The 17,275-nt window shown below is 47.7% G+C and overlaps 1 protein-coding gene across 1 annotated transcript in view; it reads right to left on the reverse strand.

Moving 5' to 3' along the window:
* Positions 1-15,766, reverse strand: part of Clic (chloride intracellular channel protein 5) — a 62,743-nt gene extending 46,977 nt beyond the window's left edge. Inside the window, exon 1 of the mRNA XM_077685594.1 lies at positions 15,516-15,766. Within this exon, the coding sequence (XP_077541720.1) occupies positions 15,516-15,590 (75 nt within the window). The 5' untranslated portion in view covers positions 15,591-15,766. The remainder of the gene's footprint in view (positions 1-15,515) is intronic.
* Positions 15,767-17,275: the final 1,509 nt, after the last annotated feature.

Here is a 17,275-nt window from a genome sequence, read left to right on the forward strand (position 1 = left end):
CAAGCTTTGCATTCGATGCTTGCCCTACAACGCTTTGCAAGGTGTCCGCGCTTGGTGCAGCGGAAGCACCTGCCTTTCGATGTTAGTATGGCCTTCTTTTCCCTCAGGTCTATTTTTGCGTTGCAGTCGGGAGTGTCATGTGCCTTCGATTGACAAAGTAAGCACTGTGTGTCGGACGACGTCCCGTGCAAGGCCGCTACCGTTGGGGTTCTAGGGGGGCCCTTGTCGGATGCCGCGTGATGCTTGCGAAAAGGAGGCGGGGGCTTACCGTGGTTGTCGTCGGGTCGGCTTTCCGCTGCCCTCTCACGGCTCTCCAGCTCTCGTCGGTAGAAGTGGAGGAGAGATCGGAGTGGAGACTCTTGAGATGATGCTGATGAGCCGGTTGATGCAGAGTCGCCGTTCGCTGATGCTGCACTGCTTGTCCCGTCACTATCCTCGGCTTGCCGGCGGTGATAATCCAAAATCATGTCCGCTGGAAGCACACGTAGCAGCACGGGGTAGAGCATTGCGCTGTACGACTCGTCCGCCACACCTAACGACTTGAGTCCTCGCATGTGCACCTGTAGCCTGTCGTAAAGACGCCGCAGGGCGGGCACATTCTTTGACGACGTCAACGGCTGCGCGTCGATGAGGCCTTGCATGTGCTCTTGTATCAACGCCGCTGGGCTGCCGAAACGCTGCTGTAGAAGATCGACGGCGTCGCTGTAGCACTGGGCAGTCGCTGGGAGTCCTGCAATAGCAGCCGCAGCATCTCCGGTGAGCAGGGACCTCAGGTAGTGAAATCGGTCGCTTGCAGTCAAGTCCGCATTCTTGTGCACTGATTGTTCGAATTGTTCCCAAAACGGTTGCCAATTTTTTCGCTTGCCGTCAAACCGAATGAGTTCTAATTTTGGCAGCTTCGTTTTTGGGGCTGAAGTTTTCTGCGGTTGAGGCTCGTTGCTGCTCGTACTTGGAGCCTGTGCCTGACGAGGAAGACGCTGCGTCTCGATCTTGTGCTTGAGCCTGCCCAAGGAATTGGCGATCTTGTCCGAATATTCCAAGACCTGCTCGAACTCTTCGTCAGCGTCCTCATCTGTCAGGCACCGCTCGATCGCCGCGTCCACTTCTGACAGCTTGAGGCTGGTTGTTTCAAGGCGCTGCAGCATCGCCTTCAATGCGTCGACGGTCGGCTCGGCGCTGGCCGCAAGGCATTCGTCGATTTCTTTAACGATGCGGGTTACCTGTGATCGGATGGCCCGTCGTTTCTTTCGTTGAATCTCCATGTCGGTGCTTGAAGTGGAGTCGGTGGGGTCCGGTCGATGTGGTAATCCGTTCCCGGGTTTCGGCACCAAATTTTGTTGTAAGAGAATACTTCTCCTGTCGTTGCAGGTTTTTGAATTAACCCAGAAGAAGCACTTCGATATTTCGTTCGTTAAACTGTTTATTCACTTCTCGTTGGAGCCAATTCGAGCAGTCGCCGAAACGATGCTCGTCCGTGGGCCCCTCCGAGTCGTTCTGTTCCTTTCCGCTTTCGCGGTCACCAAGAGCCGGGCCGCTCCCTCGCTTCCCCGAATTCCGCGAGCGGCCCCTCCCTCCAGTCGTGGTGTCCCGTTACTGCCAGAGGCGCCTCTTAATGGCTTTTCCTTTCCTGCGCCCGGCCGTTCTGTCGTCCCTCTGTGGTCTCTCTCCACGACTGGACGGAAGGTCCGCGCACAGTTCTAACATAGGGTTTAATGCGCCAACGCAACGCAGGCGATGAGGCGCGCCGTAGTGGAGGGCTCCGGATTAATTTGGACCGCCTGGGGATCTTTAACGTGTGCCGAAATCCCGTACACACGGGCGCTTTTGCTTTTCGCCTCCATTAGAAAAGTGGCCGCCGCGGCCGGGAATCGAACCCGCGACCTCGTGCTCAGCAGCGCAACGCCTTAGCCACTGAGCCACCACGGCGGGTATGTAGTACATTTGGAGTCAACTTTATTCCTCGCACGCACAAGCAGTCTTTAAATGTGTGAGGGCTTGGCAGCCAAACTGCGCACGTCAGGCCACACGCACAATGCGAATACACCGAGAGTCTCAATGCCACTTCAGGCATTTTGCAACCTAACACATTTGAAACTAATTATGAACAAGCCACATCGTCAAAGTAAGACAACGACACCAGAAAATGGGAAAGAAAGAAAGCAGCTTGGTCATGCAAACAGCAACGCAGTAGTGATGGTGAGACATGGCAGTGTGGAAATAGGTGCAAGAGGGAACGACGGTAATGAAATTGTACATAAACCTAGGGGCACACTTGCTGTGAACGAACACCTTCATCCAGTCATTTTTGGCTTCAATCTTAACTGGTGTCCTAATATACTTTTAAGCAAAGTGATTCGCCCCTCAAAGAAAGCCGCCGTCTCATAGAGAGTTTCAAATGCAAACCAAAGTGAAGGACCTTCTTTGTGTATCTCGTTGTGTGTCTCTAGCTGTAGCAGGCGATATTTTCAGTTATCCATAGCTTGCTTCAAAGTGTATGGAGCAACTTTGGTGAAAAATACAAGATTTGTAAAACCCGTAAGTTAGCAGATATTAGTGTATAAGCGACCAAGTCAACGAAATTCTGAGTGAAGAAGTGCATTTGTCACAGCTCTGATTAAAGAAGCCTTTTCTTTTCTCCCAAATAGAGTTGCCATATCAAATTTCTATTTTAAAAGATTTGCAGGCAACATAATTATTCACTCAAAAATGCTTAATAAAAGTTTCAAGCTACACCAAAGCGAAGCTGTTTTCAAAATTTCATTGATTGTAGGGTTTAACATGCCGACGCAACGCAGGCGATGAGGCGCTCCGTACTGGAGGGCTCCGAATTAATTTTGACCACCTGGGGATCTTTAACGTGCGCCGAAATCTCGCACACGAGCGTTTTTGCTTTTCACCTCCATCAGAAAAGTGGCTGCCGCAGCCGGGAATCAAACCCACATCCTTGTGCTCAGCAGCGCAACGCAACGCCTTCACCACTGAGCCATTGCGGTGGGTGTTTTTTCAAAATTTAACTGGCCATACTTTCAGTTACCCGGGGCCTCACCAAAAATACCTCCACACACTGGTCAGTGGTTCTACTGTTCCCAATCCTCAAACAGAATGGACAAACTGTGCTTAATAGAGCGACTAATATATACAATCAATGAAAATGTAACAAAACTTCCAGCCCAATTATTGTTAGCAGCCATCACGAGAGAGAGAGAGAATAGTCTTTAATGATACTGTGAGGTTAGCTTGGCCAAGGCGCCTAGCTTGCTACACCAGATGTATGAAAAAATGAAATCGATGAAGAGATTAGAAACTGATGACTTTGCTGTGTAGCACAAAATCACGGTATTCAAGGCCCTTTAAAACCAAACTAACACCCAAGTGCTTTTTAGCAGTCCCCATCAAGTACATGTGCGGACCTCATTTCGTCTGTTAAGCGTTTTCGCACACTTTCACTGCAGTTTCACATTTCATCATTCAGTCGCTGCTGCTGCTAGTGCTGTGGTCAACTTCAAAGCTATCGCTACAAAAATATGGCGGTATCGTATCATAGCTGTAACCTCCATTACATTAGGAGTCAATATAGTTGTATTAGAGCAAAAAGGCATGTCACGTGTTTCCTTCCTTCGATTGTTTCACAATGTTAATTCTGCCTCGCCATAGCCTATACGTCGTCAGGCTTACATTCACAATGAAGTTATTTCTTGGGCCAGAATGGTCCACATTTTAAAATGAAAGCTCCTCCCGACCGCCCGCCTTCCATTATTGAGCAAGAAAATCAGCTTTGCGTTAAATGGTGCTCCGATGTGTGGTTTCTCTCAGCAGCGTGCACTCTTGTGCCATTTCACATATTTTTTGTCGCACACACCACATACCTTGTTGCAAAGCAGTATCGAATTTCTTGCTGGAAAGACTTCGACTGCTTAGGTCTTGTAGGAGGGAAATTATTTACTACTCAGAAAAAGGTTAAGAGGAGCTGAACTTCAAACGCAGGTTACAATACTAAAATACCTCATACAAAATCCTGCAACTGAACAGACGCTTCTAGCCAAGCCGGAATAAGTGACTTGCTTACTAAATGAACACGCACAGGATTTAGAAGCGCGCAGCCGAACACGTTTTTATTAGCAAAGCCACACTTCATTGCTAGAATAACACCTGGTGGCCATAAGGCAGAAATGCACAAGTTGCAAGAGCGCTGCAAGCGACAAATTTTATTACGTGGTCTCCCATAATCGGAGCAGGTAAATCATAAACCTAAGTTTGTTGGCACCTGTGACAGGCATGCTGACAAGGTTTACGGCACAAATATTTTCAAGGAGGCTAATTATAATGCAATTATCTTTACTGCATTTGTTTCAGCAATGACAAACATAGCGGCCTCTACCAGTTTTTGCACGGTGCAACTATTAGAAATCAAGTCTAAGCTGATTCGTGATATAAAGAATGGCTGCTGCATGAAGGATTACTATTATAGCAACCGGCACTAATACTAGTAAGTATACCTAACACCACAGAAATTTTTGCAAATTTAGCTTGTTTGATCTTGGTGTCAAAATTCACCAGTGCTTGAACCCAACGGTAAAGTATCGACCAAGACTTCATTGTTCACATGTCCCTCACCATTTCCCTTTTCACAGTTCTTCAGGTTCGCAAAAAGCCAAAACTTACAATTGAACACACAGTGCCACCTATTAGGCGAAGTTACTCAGCCCTCCAGCCCCTGTGTTGCATGTGCTCATGGCAGAGGTTATGCCCGCTTCAATTTGAACAAACATCCAGAATAAAATACAAATTGTAAGGCCATTATAAAGGCAGGCACACAGTGTGTCTTGTATATGCAAAAGTAAAAACATGAAGACACAAAACAATTGATTCAGGAACATTTAAGCACATGGTGCAGTAAGGTCACCACTGAAAATCAAAGGTGTGTTTCACATCACCGAATGGCAGTAATGTGAAACAACAATGATATTTGTAAATTTGCTCCAGTAACACCATTTCATGGGCTGATCTCTTCCGAAGGAAACCTCACAGTATCCCTCACCAGCAGCTTTTCATTGTATTCCATTGCGTTTCTTTAGAATTACGGCCCATAAAAGGAAAGCATGTCACACACGACTTTGTTGCCTGTGGTGATAACTGCAGCTGAAGCTAGCATTCTAATTGGAGGGCTGCATGTAAACACCTGCAATACTCATTTAAGAAAGAACGCAAAGCAAGTCAGCTACATGGCTTATAACGGAAATATTCAAGGCTGTTTTGCAACACAAAGCGCTTAAATGAAGCATTCCTTGGTCCTCAATTTCCTAACCTTCACAGACAATTGTAGCTGTAGCTTAGCTTTGGCTTCAAACTTTCGCACTGTTACAAAACAGGCTGCCGTGACCATGGACAATAAAAGGCAAAACGGCACAGAATGCATCAGTTCCCTGAACTACAAAACCTCAGAAACGTAGTAATACAAGACCTCGGCGAAAGGTCGTCTTGCAAACGATAGCCACGTCGGTTTGCTTTGCTTACAGAGAAGAAAAACTGACCACAGCCTATTTCCTCATCACTGATCCGACGTTTGCTCAACATCTCGCTTTTGTTAACTACCGAGTGACAAAAATTTGTCAAAGTTGCCGTGCCGACCGAAGACATTTCTGAAGTCCACGTGCGCCAATCAGACTAAGGGTCCTCAAACAGCTCAATCAACCATCGCAACACGCCCAAGATTTCATCCCAAAACACACACAATCCAACGATGAACTTAAAGCCCAGTGTGGGGCACAGACAACCCATACGCGTTACATAAAACTGCACTCTAATGAGACAAGCCCCTTCACTCAAAAAAAGCCAGAGCAGAAGAAAAAAAGGTTTCCCTTGCCAACTAAAGCCGCCCTTTGTGTTTCCGTCACAAGGGGTGGGGGAGGTGCGACAAAGACAAAGGATCTGACTAGCGTCGCGCCTAATGCCCACTCTGTGTGCTGTCCTGTCCCAGTGATGCACAGACGCTTCTTACACCTACAACGGCACAGGTGCCGCCGGCTGTCAAATTAGGTTTTGACGCTGCCGATGCAAAAACAATGTGACATTTGTAATCGCTTGAACGAAAGTTAATCGTTGTTGACCGGTTACGGCACCCAAAGCAGCAGATACCGATTTTAAACAAGCCACACACCCGCAGTGAAGACGTTGGAAATGGTTATCAGGTCCAAACAGATCACGTCCAAGATGCAGCGCAACTTTGACGCCCCTTTTCGCTTTTTAAAACATTCATCGATACTGAGATCCGACAGGAGTGCGCTAGTCCTATCTACACGTCAGAACATGTTTAAGGGGGGACACTGCTCTTATACAGCTTCCTTTAATTTTTGAGTCAGTCAATTAGTTACCAGGATAATAAGAGATAATTAGTCATTTTGGGGGGAACAATACACAAAACAGCGTTAGTCATAAAATTGTAACCTATGAACCCTGGTGAGAATAACTAGAGAATCGGTTTTTTGATGCGCTGCTTAGAACTAATTTTACAGCTCATTAAACCTTGGTGGCACCAGTGGCAAGGAACCATTTCCAATCCCAATTCTAACAGCAAAGTTTAATGAGCTGTAAAATTAGATCCAAGCAGTGCATCAAAAACCTATTCTCTTATTGCGCTCATCAGGGTTCATAGTAGCGGAAAAATGAAAGATTACAGTTTTATGACCAACACTGTTTTGTCTATTGTTCCTCCAAAGATGACTAATGATCTCCAATTATCTAGGTAACTAATTGACTGACTCAAAAAATAGTGGCATATTTGAAATAAGAGGAGAAAAAGTAGCAAGACTGACAGATTTCACAAAGTTTACTTGAAAATTAAAAGAAATTGTTTGAAGAGCCGTGGACGGAAACAGCCCAAGCCCAATTTCAACATAGCCTTTTTCTCTAGGCAATTCTTCCTTGCTTTGTTTCAAACTCAACCAGAAATACAACTGTGTAGGCAGCACAAACAGAAGCACAGTTCAAAGTACCTCATTTCTCCTTTGTCGACCTCGGCCAACTACAGAAAACAAGAATCCCTACTAAGACGCCTGTCAGAGTCTACTCCAAAACAAAGCTTTCGCTAAATCAAAGCACCCGTCTCTTCCTTTCAAGTCTGCACTTTTTCCTTTCTTATCTGAAGTCTTTCAACAGCCACAACCTGATGCTGTCTTACAACCTAACCACTTCGAACTTTTTGCACAGGGGACTCGGCAAACAAGAAGGCGGGCATCCGCGACCACATGGGTCTCAAATTTGACACCAGCTTTATGCCGCGAAACTTTCATGTTGGAGGTAACAGGCAACCAGCGTTGCACGCAAGTGAAAATTGCAGCTTCCTAGATTTCAATTTTTAAACGAAGCTCGAATTATGTTAACTCCCTCTCTCAACTCCACTCCGCACACATGTGCCGCAACAAACAAAACGAAGCCACCGGAGCAAGAACAGACCAAAACTGTATTGTCGGAAATCAATGGTAGATCCACCTACCATAAAAAATGAATTTCTTTTACTTATTGCATCACAGCAGAGATTATTAAAAACTTCAATATGAGAATCCCACTTATTCTCAATTTCCAACTTTTCAATAAAACACAATCCAATTCCACGAGGAATGCATGCTTTCATTGTACAGTCACTACACTAAACCTAAATGCAAAAAAGACGTCAATGCACCATTTAACCCAAGTATCACGTCCGAAGGGTTCCATCTAAATTAACCTTTTCAGGGGGGTCAAAGTCAGCAGGAGGAAATATGCACACGTAGAAATGAGAGTCACGAACAGGAACCCACAGAGCGGTGCAGTCAAAACGCACATCGTGCATCCACGTACCGTGGCAGCAGTCAAGCGCAAAGCAAAGCACATTCCTGGACCTGCCATTGCCCCGCACAGTGCAGCAGCATCCACTGACAATGGACAGAGGGCGTGACCCTGCTGACACGCCCATTGTGAAAGGGCCATAATTGCTGTTCTACGACACCGTGAAAATACCAGATATCTCACGAATTTGCAGCCCTCTACCGCTACACTCAGGTGTTAACGCACTCGGTCATTGACTGATTGATTGTAGGGTTTAACGCGCCGACAACGCAGGCGGTGCGCGTGTAGTGGAGGGCTTCGGATTGATTTAGACCACCTGAGGATTATTAACGTGCGCCCTTCGTACTAAACTATATTAACGTGCGCCCTTCGTATTAAACTTCGTACACACGAGCATTTTTGCCTTTTGCCTCCATCAGAAAAGTGGCCGCCGCGGGCGGGAATCGACCCCGCGTCCTCGTGCTCAGCAGCGCAACGTTTTAGCCACTGAGCTGCTGCAGCAGGGCTACTCAGGTTGAGTGGGAGTTTAATTGCACGTAGTTCATAGATTTTTCGTTAAGTACTAACACCAAATTTTGACATCTTTCCCCATTTCCCCATCATTGGTCAATGTGTATTGTCATAGCAATCACGAAAGAATGCGCTAAGTGAATGATTGCACGATAAACGTGACAAAAATTGTCATTTTTGTCCCCAGAAGACACGGATGCTAGAAGCATGCCGTTACGGCACTGTTTTGGCACGGACATCAAAACAATCCACGCCTTTTGTTTTGATTGTCCCACTCGACTTGCTGCAGTGGCTTTAAAGCATTCAGACCAGCCCATATTTCCCTGAATGAGCTGTATAAGCCAGTTCAGGCCTACCATAATGGTGCAATTGTATGACCACTTTCACTTGTGGTGTGGATGGAAACTTCCGTTGGGATTCTCGCCCACATTATGAGAGCTCCTTGCCACTTGTGGAACTTCATTTCTGCCCAAAGTTTCATTCTGGCAAGCAGCGACCACCTGTAGTCGTGGCCAACTGCTTAGCTCATGATTGCTGTTTGCATCGTGTCACCCCGGCATGCAGGTGAAGTGGCTTCCCGAATTGCTGCATCATGACGTACGACGTCTTACGTTCGAGATAAGCTGTTGCACCATAATATTTCCATGTTGATGTCCATTTGCAGGGTGCTGCTTACCGAAATGCTCTGTCGGTACAATAAATGCAATCAAATTAAACTCTTCAATGAAGCACAGCTTGTTCATCATCATTATCAGCCTGTGTACAGACACTGCAGGGCAAAGGCCTCTCCCATAGATCTCCAGTTATCCCAGTCCTGTGCTAGCTGCAACCAATTTATCCCCGAAAACTTCCAAACTTCTGAGTCTCAGCTGCCCATCTGACTTTCACCGCCCCCTACCACGCTTGCCTTCTCTGGGGATCCACTCTTACCATTAATGACCAACGGTTATTTCGCCTTCGCATTGCATGCCTTGCCCACGTCCATTTCTCTTCTTCCTAATTTCTACTAATATGTCCTTAACATACGTTTGTTCCCTGACGCACCATTGTCTCTGAAGAGGAAAGTATGACAGCTGCATCTTACCGGTACTCACCTACGGGGCAGAAACTTGCAGGCTCACTAAAAGGGTTCAGCTTATTAAAGAAGTACTGACACCAATTTTCGGCTTTAATATTATTGTACACGTCGCTTCCTTTACTCAACAGAATACCCTGGGTGAAATATGAGCGGCCTGCGATTCGAAGAACATACTTCAATTGGACCTCATTTATTGCGCCGACGGAGCAGCGCGCGGAGCGGCGCTCAGCAAATGGACATCAGCGTGACATCACCCCTGGTAGCCAAAAAAAGTGACGCGACAGCGCTCGTCAAAAACTCGTGACGTCACTTCACGCGCGCGGCCCCGCGAGCGGGGAGCGCGTTCAGCTCCGGCGGCGGCACGGTCGAAACAACGCCCCACCGGCCTCCGCAGTGTTTTGACGTTCGCACAAAGCGGTGAGGACATGCCGGGATTCTGTCATATACACCTTTCGGGATGAAAGCACGGGAATTTGAAACAAATGATTTTCAGGCCGTTCAATGTAATTAATTATCGCACACTGAAGTATTTAAAGTGCTGTGTCGGGTTCGCCAGGCCACTAAGCATTAATAGAAGCAATAAAAGTGGACCATAAAATTTTCGTGTCAGTACTCCTTTAAATTGAGGACGACTCAGCGAGCAATGGAATGGAAGATGATAGGTGTAACGTTAAGGGACAAGAAGAAAGTAGGCGGGTATATACTGGTGGGTAATATGAGCCTTGAAAAACACAGAACCCTAGCCATATACAGATTCGCTGTAAAATGTACATGGGGTGACAGTGGCAATAAAAATAGACGTATACTTAGCGTGCTTAGTGTGGGAACTGTCCACTGCAATCCTTGCAACTGTCCTCGCCCCGTCATCGGTGCCGGTGTAAATTCTCGTAAACATGAGCCAACTAGCCCAAATTAGTCGCTTAAAAACTGCTTTGCTCACATGTGACACTCATTAACCAACACACTCAAATTACTAGTTTAAGGACAGCTTTTGTCGCCTTCACTGATTGTAGGGTTTAACGCGCCATGCAACGCAGGCGATGAGGCGCGCCGTAGTGGAGGGCTGCGGATTGATTTCAACCACTTGGGGATCTTTGACGTGCGCTGAAATCTCAAACAATACATTGACGTTTTAGCTTTTCACCTCTACCAGAAAAGCAGCTTCCGCCGAAGAGAATTGGAGCCACGTCCTTGTGCTCAGCAGCAAACACCGTAGCCACTGAGCCACCGCGGCCGACGAACACGCGCCGAATGCCAGCAAGATTTTGTTTTTGGTGCGGAACACTTGTCACACGTCTCGATGCCCCCTTGCTTTGTGATCCCCAGGTTTAGATTACCATTACGCTTAACTCCGCCACAGCATCCACAAAATGACTGATCCTGGTTTCCCCACAGAAAGCTGATCTGGCCCAGAAATCTGAATGTTGTGCAAGGGGCTGTACGTCAACGAAACACTTCGAATCAGTACAATAAAACTGGGCCCGAAACATTCACATTCACCATGCACAACAAACATCTCCGAAAACATGTCGGTGCCACTGCAAGGTCTATTTCAGCGCTTCGCAAGAACCACTGTTCTAACAATTACCCTATGGTAGAACACAATATGGCTAGTGTGTAACTGGTTGAGTACGTTTCGTGTTTTCGCCCCTGATTTTTAACACACTAGCCACCCTTATGCCCCTATCACACAGGCAATTTCAACCCCCATTTCAGCTACCTGTCGAAAAATTTCAGCGACTGACAACTGGAAAGGTCAATGACAATTGGTTTCTTAGCCATCCAACTTGCTCACATTAGATGGACACACAATGCCAAAGGCACGAATTGAGCCATGAATAAAACTGTGCCAGTTTTCCCCAGTTAACTCGAGCAAAAAGGAGGAACCAGGGCTCAGCTCCAGAACTGGACGCAAGAAATCCATTCAGCATACTCCATCACCCCCAGAAAGATCATGCAGGTGTGAGCACTTAATATCCACCTGCATATGTTGATCAAATGATGTTGAGGCAACAAAGAAATAGCAAAAATTTGCCATGCCTGCTTAAAGAAGCCATGAAGACAAAATACAACTTGGGTTTATTAGAAAGACTGCTTAGTCCCAATAACAATGATACCAATATCATCGCAATCATCGAACAAATAACGGAGATATTAAAGAAAACGTGTGAAGCAGTCGCGACCCCCCAGCCAATTTCCCGCAACTTCTCCATGGCGTCACGGAACCTTGTTTGTGCGATTGGCGGCCGCCTGACTGACCTGTCGCAACGACACATGAATGTACATCTGTAATGGGGCCTCTAGTTCCATTTGACCGCATCACTTGAATGCTAACGTGCAGTTAACACACTGAAAATTATGTTTCATTGTTGGCCCGTATGGCATCATTTTTGCTCATAACACGTCACTGTGGCGCAAAATTTGAAAGTTTTTGAATACTTCTTGCTTTTTTTTCATTAAAAAACATCTTTTGTGGCTGTAATGGAGCTGAGTGAGATACTGAATCCTAGTTCTTTCAAATTAAACGAAGTTATATTTTCTCTTCACGGCTCCTTTAAAAAGTTAACAAGAACATGAAAGCTTAAAGTGCATCCAACCTTGAAAGTGCATCCAAAAGATCGTCACAACTTCAAAGACAAACGAACATATGCGCCAATTTTTCCCTCATTAAGTAAACATCTACGAACAATCTAAATGTGTTTATGAGATGAAGATATACTGATGCACTCCTTCATGGGCAATGCATGTATTGTCTCATCTAGAACCGTTCCCTTTTCGCGATTTTCAAGTGACCCTTTCAACACAATGGAAGCCAGGTTTCAAACACACGCCGTATGTACAGAGATATTAGAGCTTTTCGGTCGCCCAACTGGCCTATGGGGAAATGCATTAGTTTTTTGACAGAACACCATTGGTTTTAAACAGGCATTCAATGTTCCAACATCCCGCGCGAGTGACCCCCTCCCAACAAGCGTCATCGCACTAGGCGAAAATTCTCATCACGCCATCCCAGCGCCCCGCCAGAGACGCGTAGCACCCGCCCAGCGCTTTTACCGGGCAACGAGATAAAGTGGGCAGGCGTGGTTCCGAGGGTTGAGCACGGTCGGCGCATTTTTACGACCGCCGGACGACCCTTCCACGCTCGGGGTAATAGCGCTATTTAGGCGCATACCGCCAGAAAGAAATTATGACCCCCTTGCATTAACACGGATCCCCCCGCTACCTAAATGGCCGCACGACGAGACCGTTCATCAAATCTGTTCGGCACCTTTCGCTCGGTCGTCTATTGATTGATTGATTTGATTGTGGGTGTTCTACGCGTCGGAGCTACGCCTGGGCCATGAGGCGCGCCGTAGTGGAAAGATCCGCATTAATTTCGACCACCTGGGGATCTTTACCGTGTGCCGAAATTAGACACACGGGCGTTTTCACTTTGGCACCGCGGCTGGGATCGAAACCACGTCCGCGGGCTCAGCAGCGCGACGGCGTAGCCACCGAGCCACCGCGACGGGTCGCTCGGTCGTCGACGCCTTCAGGAGTGGAGGTATAAAACCAATGAAAGCAACGTTGATGTGATAAGTGTACTCTTGGCGCCGTGGCGTCTTGGCCAACGGAGATGAAACCATTGGGGTAGAGGTATACAGCTTTGCTGTAGTCTCTTGTCTTTGAAGCACGAATCTCTAATGCGAGGCGTAAACGAGTGTCCCGGTGTTTTAGTACCGTGACTACATGAAACGACGATTACGACGACAGGAGAAGCCAGGCCCCAAAGGAACTCCGCCCCTCAAAAAAAGAAAAAAACAAGAAAAGAAAACTAAACGACCGCTTTTTGAAGGCACGGAAAGAATTCCTCGAAGCCAACAGCCTCAGACGTCGCTCATAAACCGAAGTGGGACGACGTTGCGCGGACGCGAGAAGTCGCTAAACTTCGCAATCTTTTCGCCGCAGCGACGGTGATAACGTGCGCCCTTCCAATGTGGGGCGCTTTTCTGCCGTCTATAATCGAATTTGCCGTAGCAACCCCGCTAACTCGACTAGCACGCCGGAATTACGACAGGACCTCGTCATCGTTGTTGGGATTCGATTAACGTCGAACAAAGCAATGCCCTCCGACGAAGGTTATTAATAAAAAAAAAGTTCGGGACAGTTCAGCCATCTGGGTCACCAGCCTGTTCGCCGTCTAAAATGCCCGACAAATCGAAAGTGCGTTCGAGCGTGACAGTTTCTCGACGAAATATTGAGAGAGCAATCGAGAAACGTTCGTGGTCGAAAGCTACGGTTAGGCGCCGCAGAATATTTCGACAGTGCTTTCGTCTACACAAAACCTACCTAATTCCCTGCCACAAAGACGCGTCGGGTCGGGTAAAGAGTGGCCCATCGACGTGTGACCCCCTACCTGCCTAAAAAGCGCCCACAAAGAAGAAACATGCCTGAAAACGCCTACCGTAGTAATCCAATTTCGAGCGCTGCGAAAACCGCCAAAGTCGGCACGCCGACGAAGAGAGACCTCCGAAGCGCGGCAGTTAGAAAAAAAAAAGAAAAAAAAAAACCGAAAGCTGAAAGGGGGCCATGGGAAAGTCGACTTCACTCGGAGGCAAGAAAAAGATCTTGGGAGACGTCGCGAGCGAGACAGTCGTCGGCGCGGGTCACAGAGGACGGGCTACGACGACGACGAAGCACGGAAGAAAGACAGGGAAAGCGAAAAGGCTGGCCTCGAGGAAAAAGTTCCCGCCGTACCGGGAGAAAGAAGCGACTGGAAACTGGCTAGGCCTCGGCAAAAACAAGGCGGCGACGAGTTTCACAAGACGGCCGGCAGCGATTGTGAGAAGGCCCGCGTCCAGCGCTGTCTCGTGACCGAAGCCGGACTACTACCCTACCGCCCACGCGTTTCTCTCGTATCAAACAAAACCGTACGCGAGAGGCCCGTTCACACTTGCGACGAGGCGACGCGATTTCTGTCGCTTGGCGACAAAAATTGGTCGAGACCAAACGACAGAAATCGCGTCGCTTCGTCGCAAGTGAGAACGGACCTGAAGTATCGCGAGACGACGACAAAGCGCGCGCGAAAAAAACCGCGTTCGAACACTTCGTCGCGCTCTCTACAACCAGCAGGGCACGGAAAAAAACAGCAGCGAAGAGCTACTACTAACCAAGGGATGAGAGAACGAACGGCGCGGGCAAGCGAATGAAAAAGAAAGAAAAAAAAATATCGGCGATATTGCTCAAGGACACAACCTGCTCAGAGAGGGAAAGCAACCAGTCTGCTGCGCCCCAAGTTCCGGCATTTTCCGGCAGACTGAAATAGAAAGTGTGCCATGACATACAAACGCAAAACCGTTCCCGACACGAATTAAACTGCCCGCCTGGCCCGTCTGCCCAGTTTCGGAGGCGAGCCGTAGCAGGCCGGCTAGCGACAGCTTCGAGCCGAGATTACACAGACCCACACACACACACACACACGCACACCCCTGGCTTTGCTCAACCCAGTATCTGCGACCGCCGTTTTTCAGGCCGTTGGCTCACTTCTAACTTCTTTTTTCGCATTGCGCCAGTCGGGCAGAAGACCTCTGTTCACGTGCTTTCTTCATCAATGTCGAAACTCCGGCCAGCATGCAATGTTCGCGCTAGAACAGGTGTTTTCACCGGGGCTCGGCCAGCGTTGGCAGGAAATAGCAGCGGATGGAGCTCTAAAGAAAAAAATTAGCAAAAACTGCAAGGGAAGAGATAGTGCAACGCAAAGCGAACGCACGGACGAGAAATATGGGTCCGAGTGCCGCTAGTAGAGGCCAGAAAAACTGCGCGACGTCGATGGAAAGTGAACTCGTAGGCCGCTAGCAGAACAGCCCGCTCACGCCAGGAGGCACTTTCGATTACGCCCGAATGCTGGCAGGCGGCCCTGTCAGCCGAAAACGTCAGTGCGGGAGCACCCCCCGGGTGTTTATAACGAGAAACACGGTACTTTGGTCAAAAATTACGGTAAAGGGCGGCCGTATGCCCGATCTAACGGCACAGCGCTTTGAAAAAGAGCTATCGCTGGCGCTAGGCCTAACCGGCGGTTCGCTGGCTGCCGCCCGCTTCGGGACGGCGGATGCGGGCGTGTTACCTTGATGATGAGCTCGATCTCTGGTATGTCCTGGATTTCGTTCGAGTCGTCGTGGTTGTTGTGTTCGTCCGACATCTTGACGTTCGACGATCGGTATTATCCGAGGGGTGGAACGGAGAAGAAAAAAAAAGGCACCACAAATGAGCACCGCTGCTGAGCCGCAAAATCCGCCGCCGCCGCAGCCGCACGCACTTCGTCGGTCCGTCCGGCACGGCAGACAAACGCACACACGCACGCACACGCCTTGCGAGAGGAAAAGACGCCTGCCGCCGCCAGACGGCAAGCTGCGCATGCGCCCCGTTTAGCTTCGCTTACCTGCCGCTTTAACAACAGCGGCGTCACAAGCGTGACCTCGCCGTACTGCGGCCATGTTATAAGGGGCACACGCGTTCTCTTACGGTTTTGTTTTCTTCTCTCGACTTCAGACCTGCCGACGCCTCATCTGATGTCATGACAAAAATTCCCACTTCATATTTTATTGATACGGATGGTTCAAGGCGCTGAGAAATGGGCAATTGTGCTTTGAGGCGACGCCGCGCAGCCAGCGCACCCTATCGCATGACCCGTGCTCGAGAGAGGCGGGAAGTACGAATATACAATGAAAGACAATCGAAAGAAACAGCATGGTGCGGCACAAATACCGAGGTGTTGCATAAGTCTACGTCTTACAGAATATTAAGTAGTATGTGTGACATTTACTTGGCGAATGCATGGCCTATTTATGCGTCTTTTCAAGCCTAGAGGTGTGCAAATATTGCTCTTTCAAGGTGGAATACAAATGCTTCCGAATCGAATACATAGGTTTCACATGACGTCACCACCGTCCTCTCTTGTGCACTGCTCGCAGCTTCCCTAGCGCTGCTTGAGATAAGAGCACCAGATAAGTTCACTGCCTTTCGCAGTTTACAAGGTTCACCAACATTGTAGCTGTCGTAAACTCAGTCCAAGCTATGTATACAAAAAGAACGAGGACAAATATAAAATATCCCAATTAATAATCAATTAATAATTATTTATATGTAGATACTGCAGTATCTCACAGGACTTTGTAGGAGGGCACAGCTAAATACATCGCATACGAACGAAGGCAAAGCACACAATAGAACATACAAAATGCATAACAGTAAAAAAAACAAAAAAACATCGCCTACTACTAGCGCTTTACGAAAGAAGATAATGACTGCTCTGTAACTGCATCGTTAGTAACATCGTTCCACTCAACAACAGTGCGAGGAGAGAAGGAATATTTGAAACCATTATTTCACGGGTTCAGGGAAGACTGTAATCACGCGTGAACTGCTTAAAAAAACAGCTATGTGTAAAAAAAGACTTGCATTGGAAATTACGTCTCATAAACACTTTTCCAGGGCATTCCGCAACTTGGAACTTGGTCATGGGCCCAGCGCAAATAATGGACACACAAGAAGGCAGACGACACTTTGAATTGTACCCGTTTCGGCTGTGACCATCCACTTTGTCTTTTGAACACACCCGTGCTACTGTCTTAGTATCTCAAACTTCAAAATAAAGCGGGCGACCAAGTCAGCACATTGTCGTTTCTCGGACCGTTATGTTCTGGACTGGGCTCATTTGGTAATGTGTTGTGAAGAAATGACAACAGTGCTTAAGAGGAAACAGATAAAGCCTGTAGATAAATAAAGGCAATAGATAAATGCTCTGCAGTGCATCTTTTTCATTTCGTCCCTCTTTTATTAACGGCTGGTTTTATTTTCTCCAAGGCCTTTCTCGAACCGTTCCGT

This window comes from Haemaphysalis longicornis, unplaced genomic scaffold (genome assembly GCF_048455015.1).
Source record: "Haemaphysalis longicornis isolate Haplotype H1 unplaced genomic scaffold, Haemaphysalis longicornis Haplotype H1 scaffold_9, whole genome shotgun sequence".
Taxonomy (NCBI): domain Eukaryota; kingdom Metazoa; phylum Arthropoda; class Arachnida; order Ixodida; family Ixodidae; genus Haemaphysalis; species Haemaphysalis longicornis.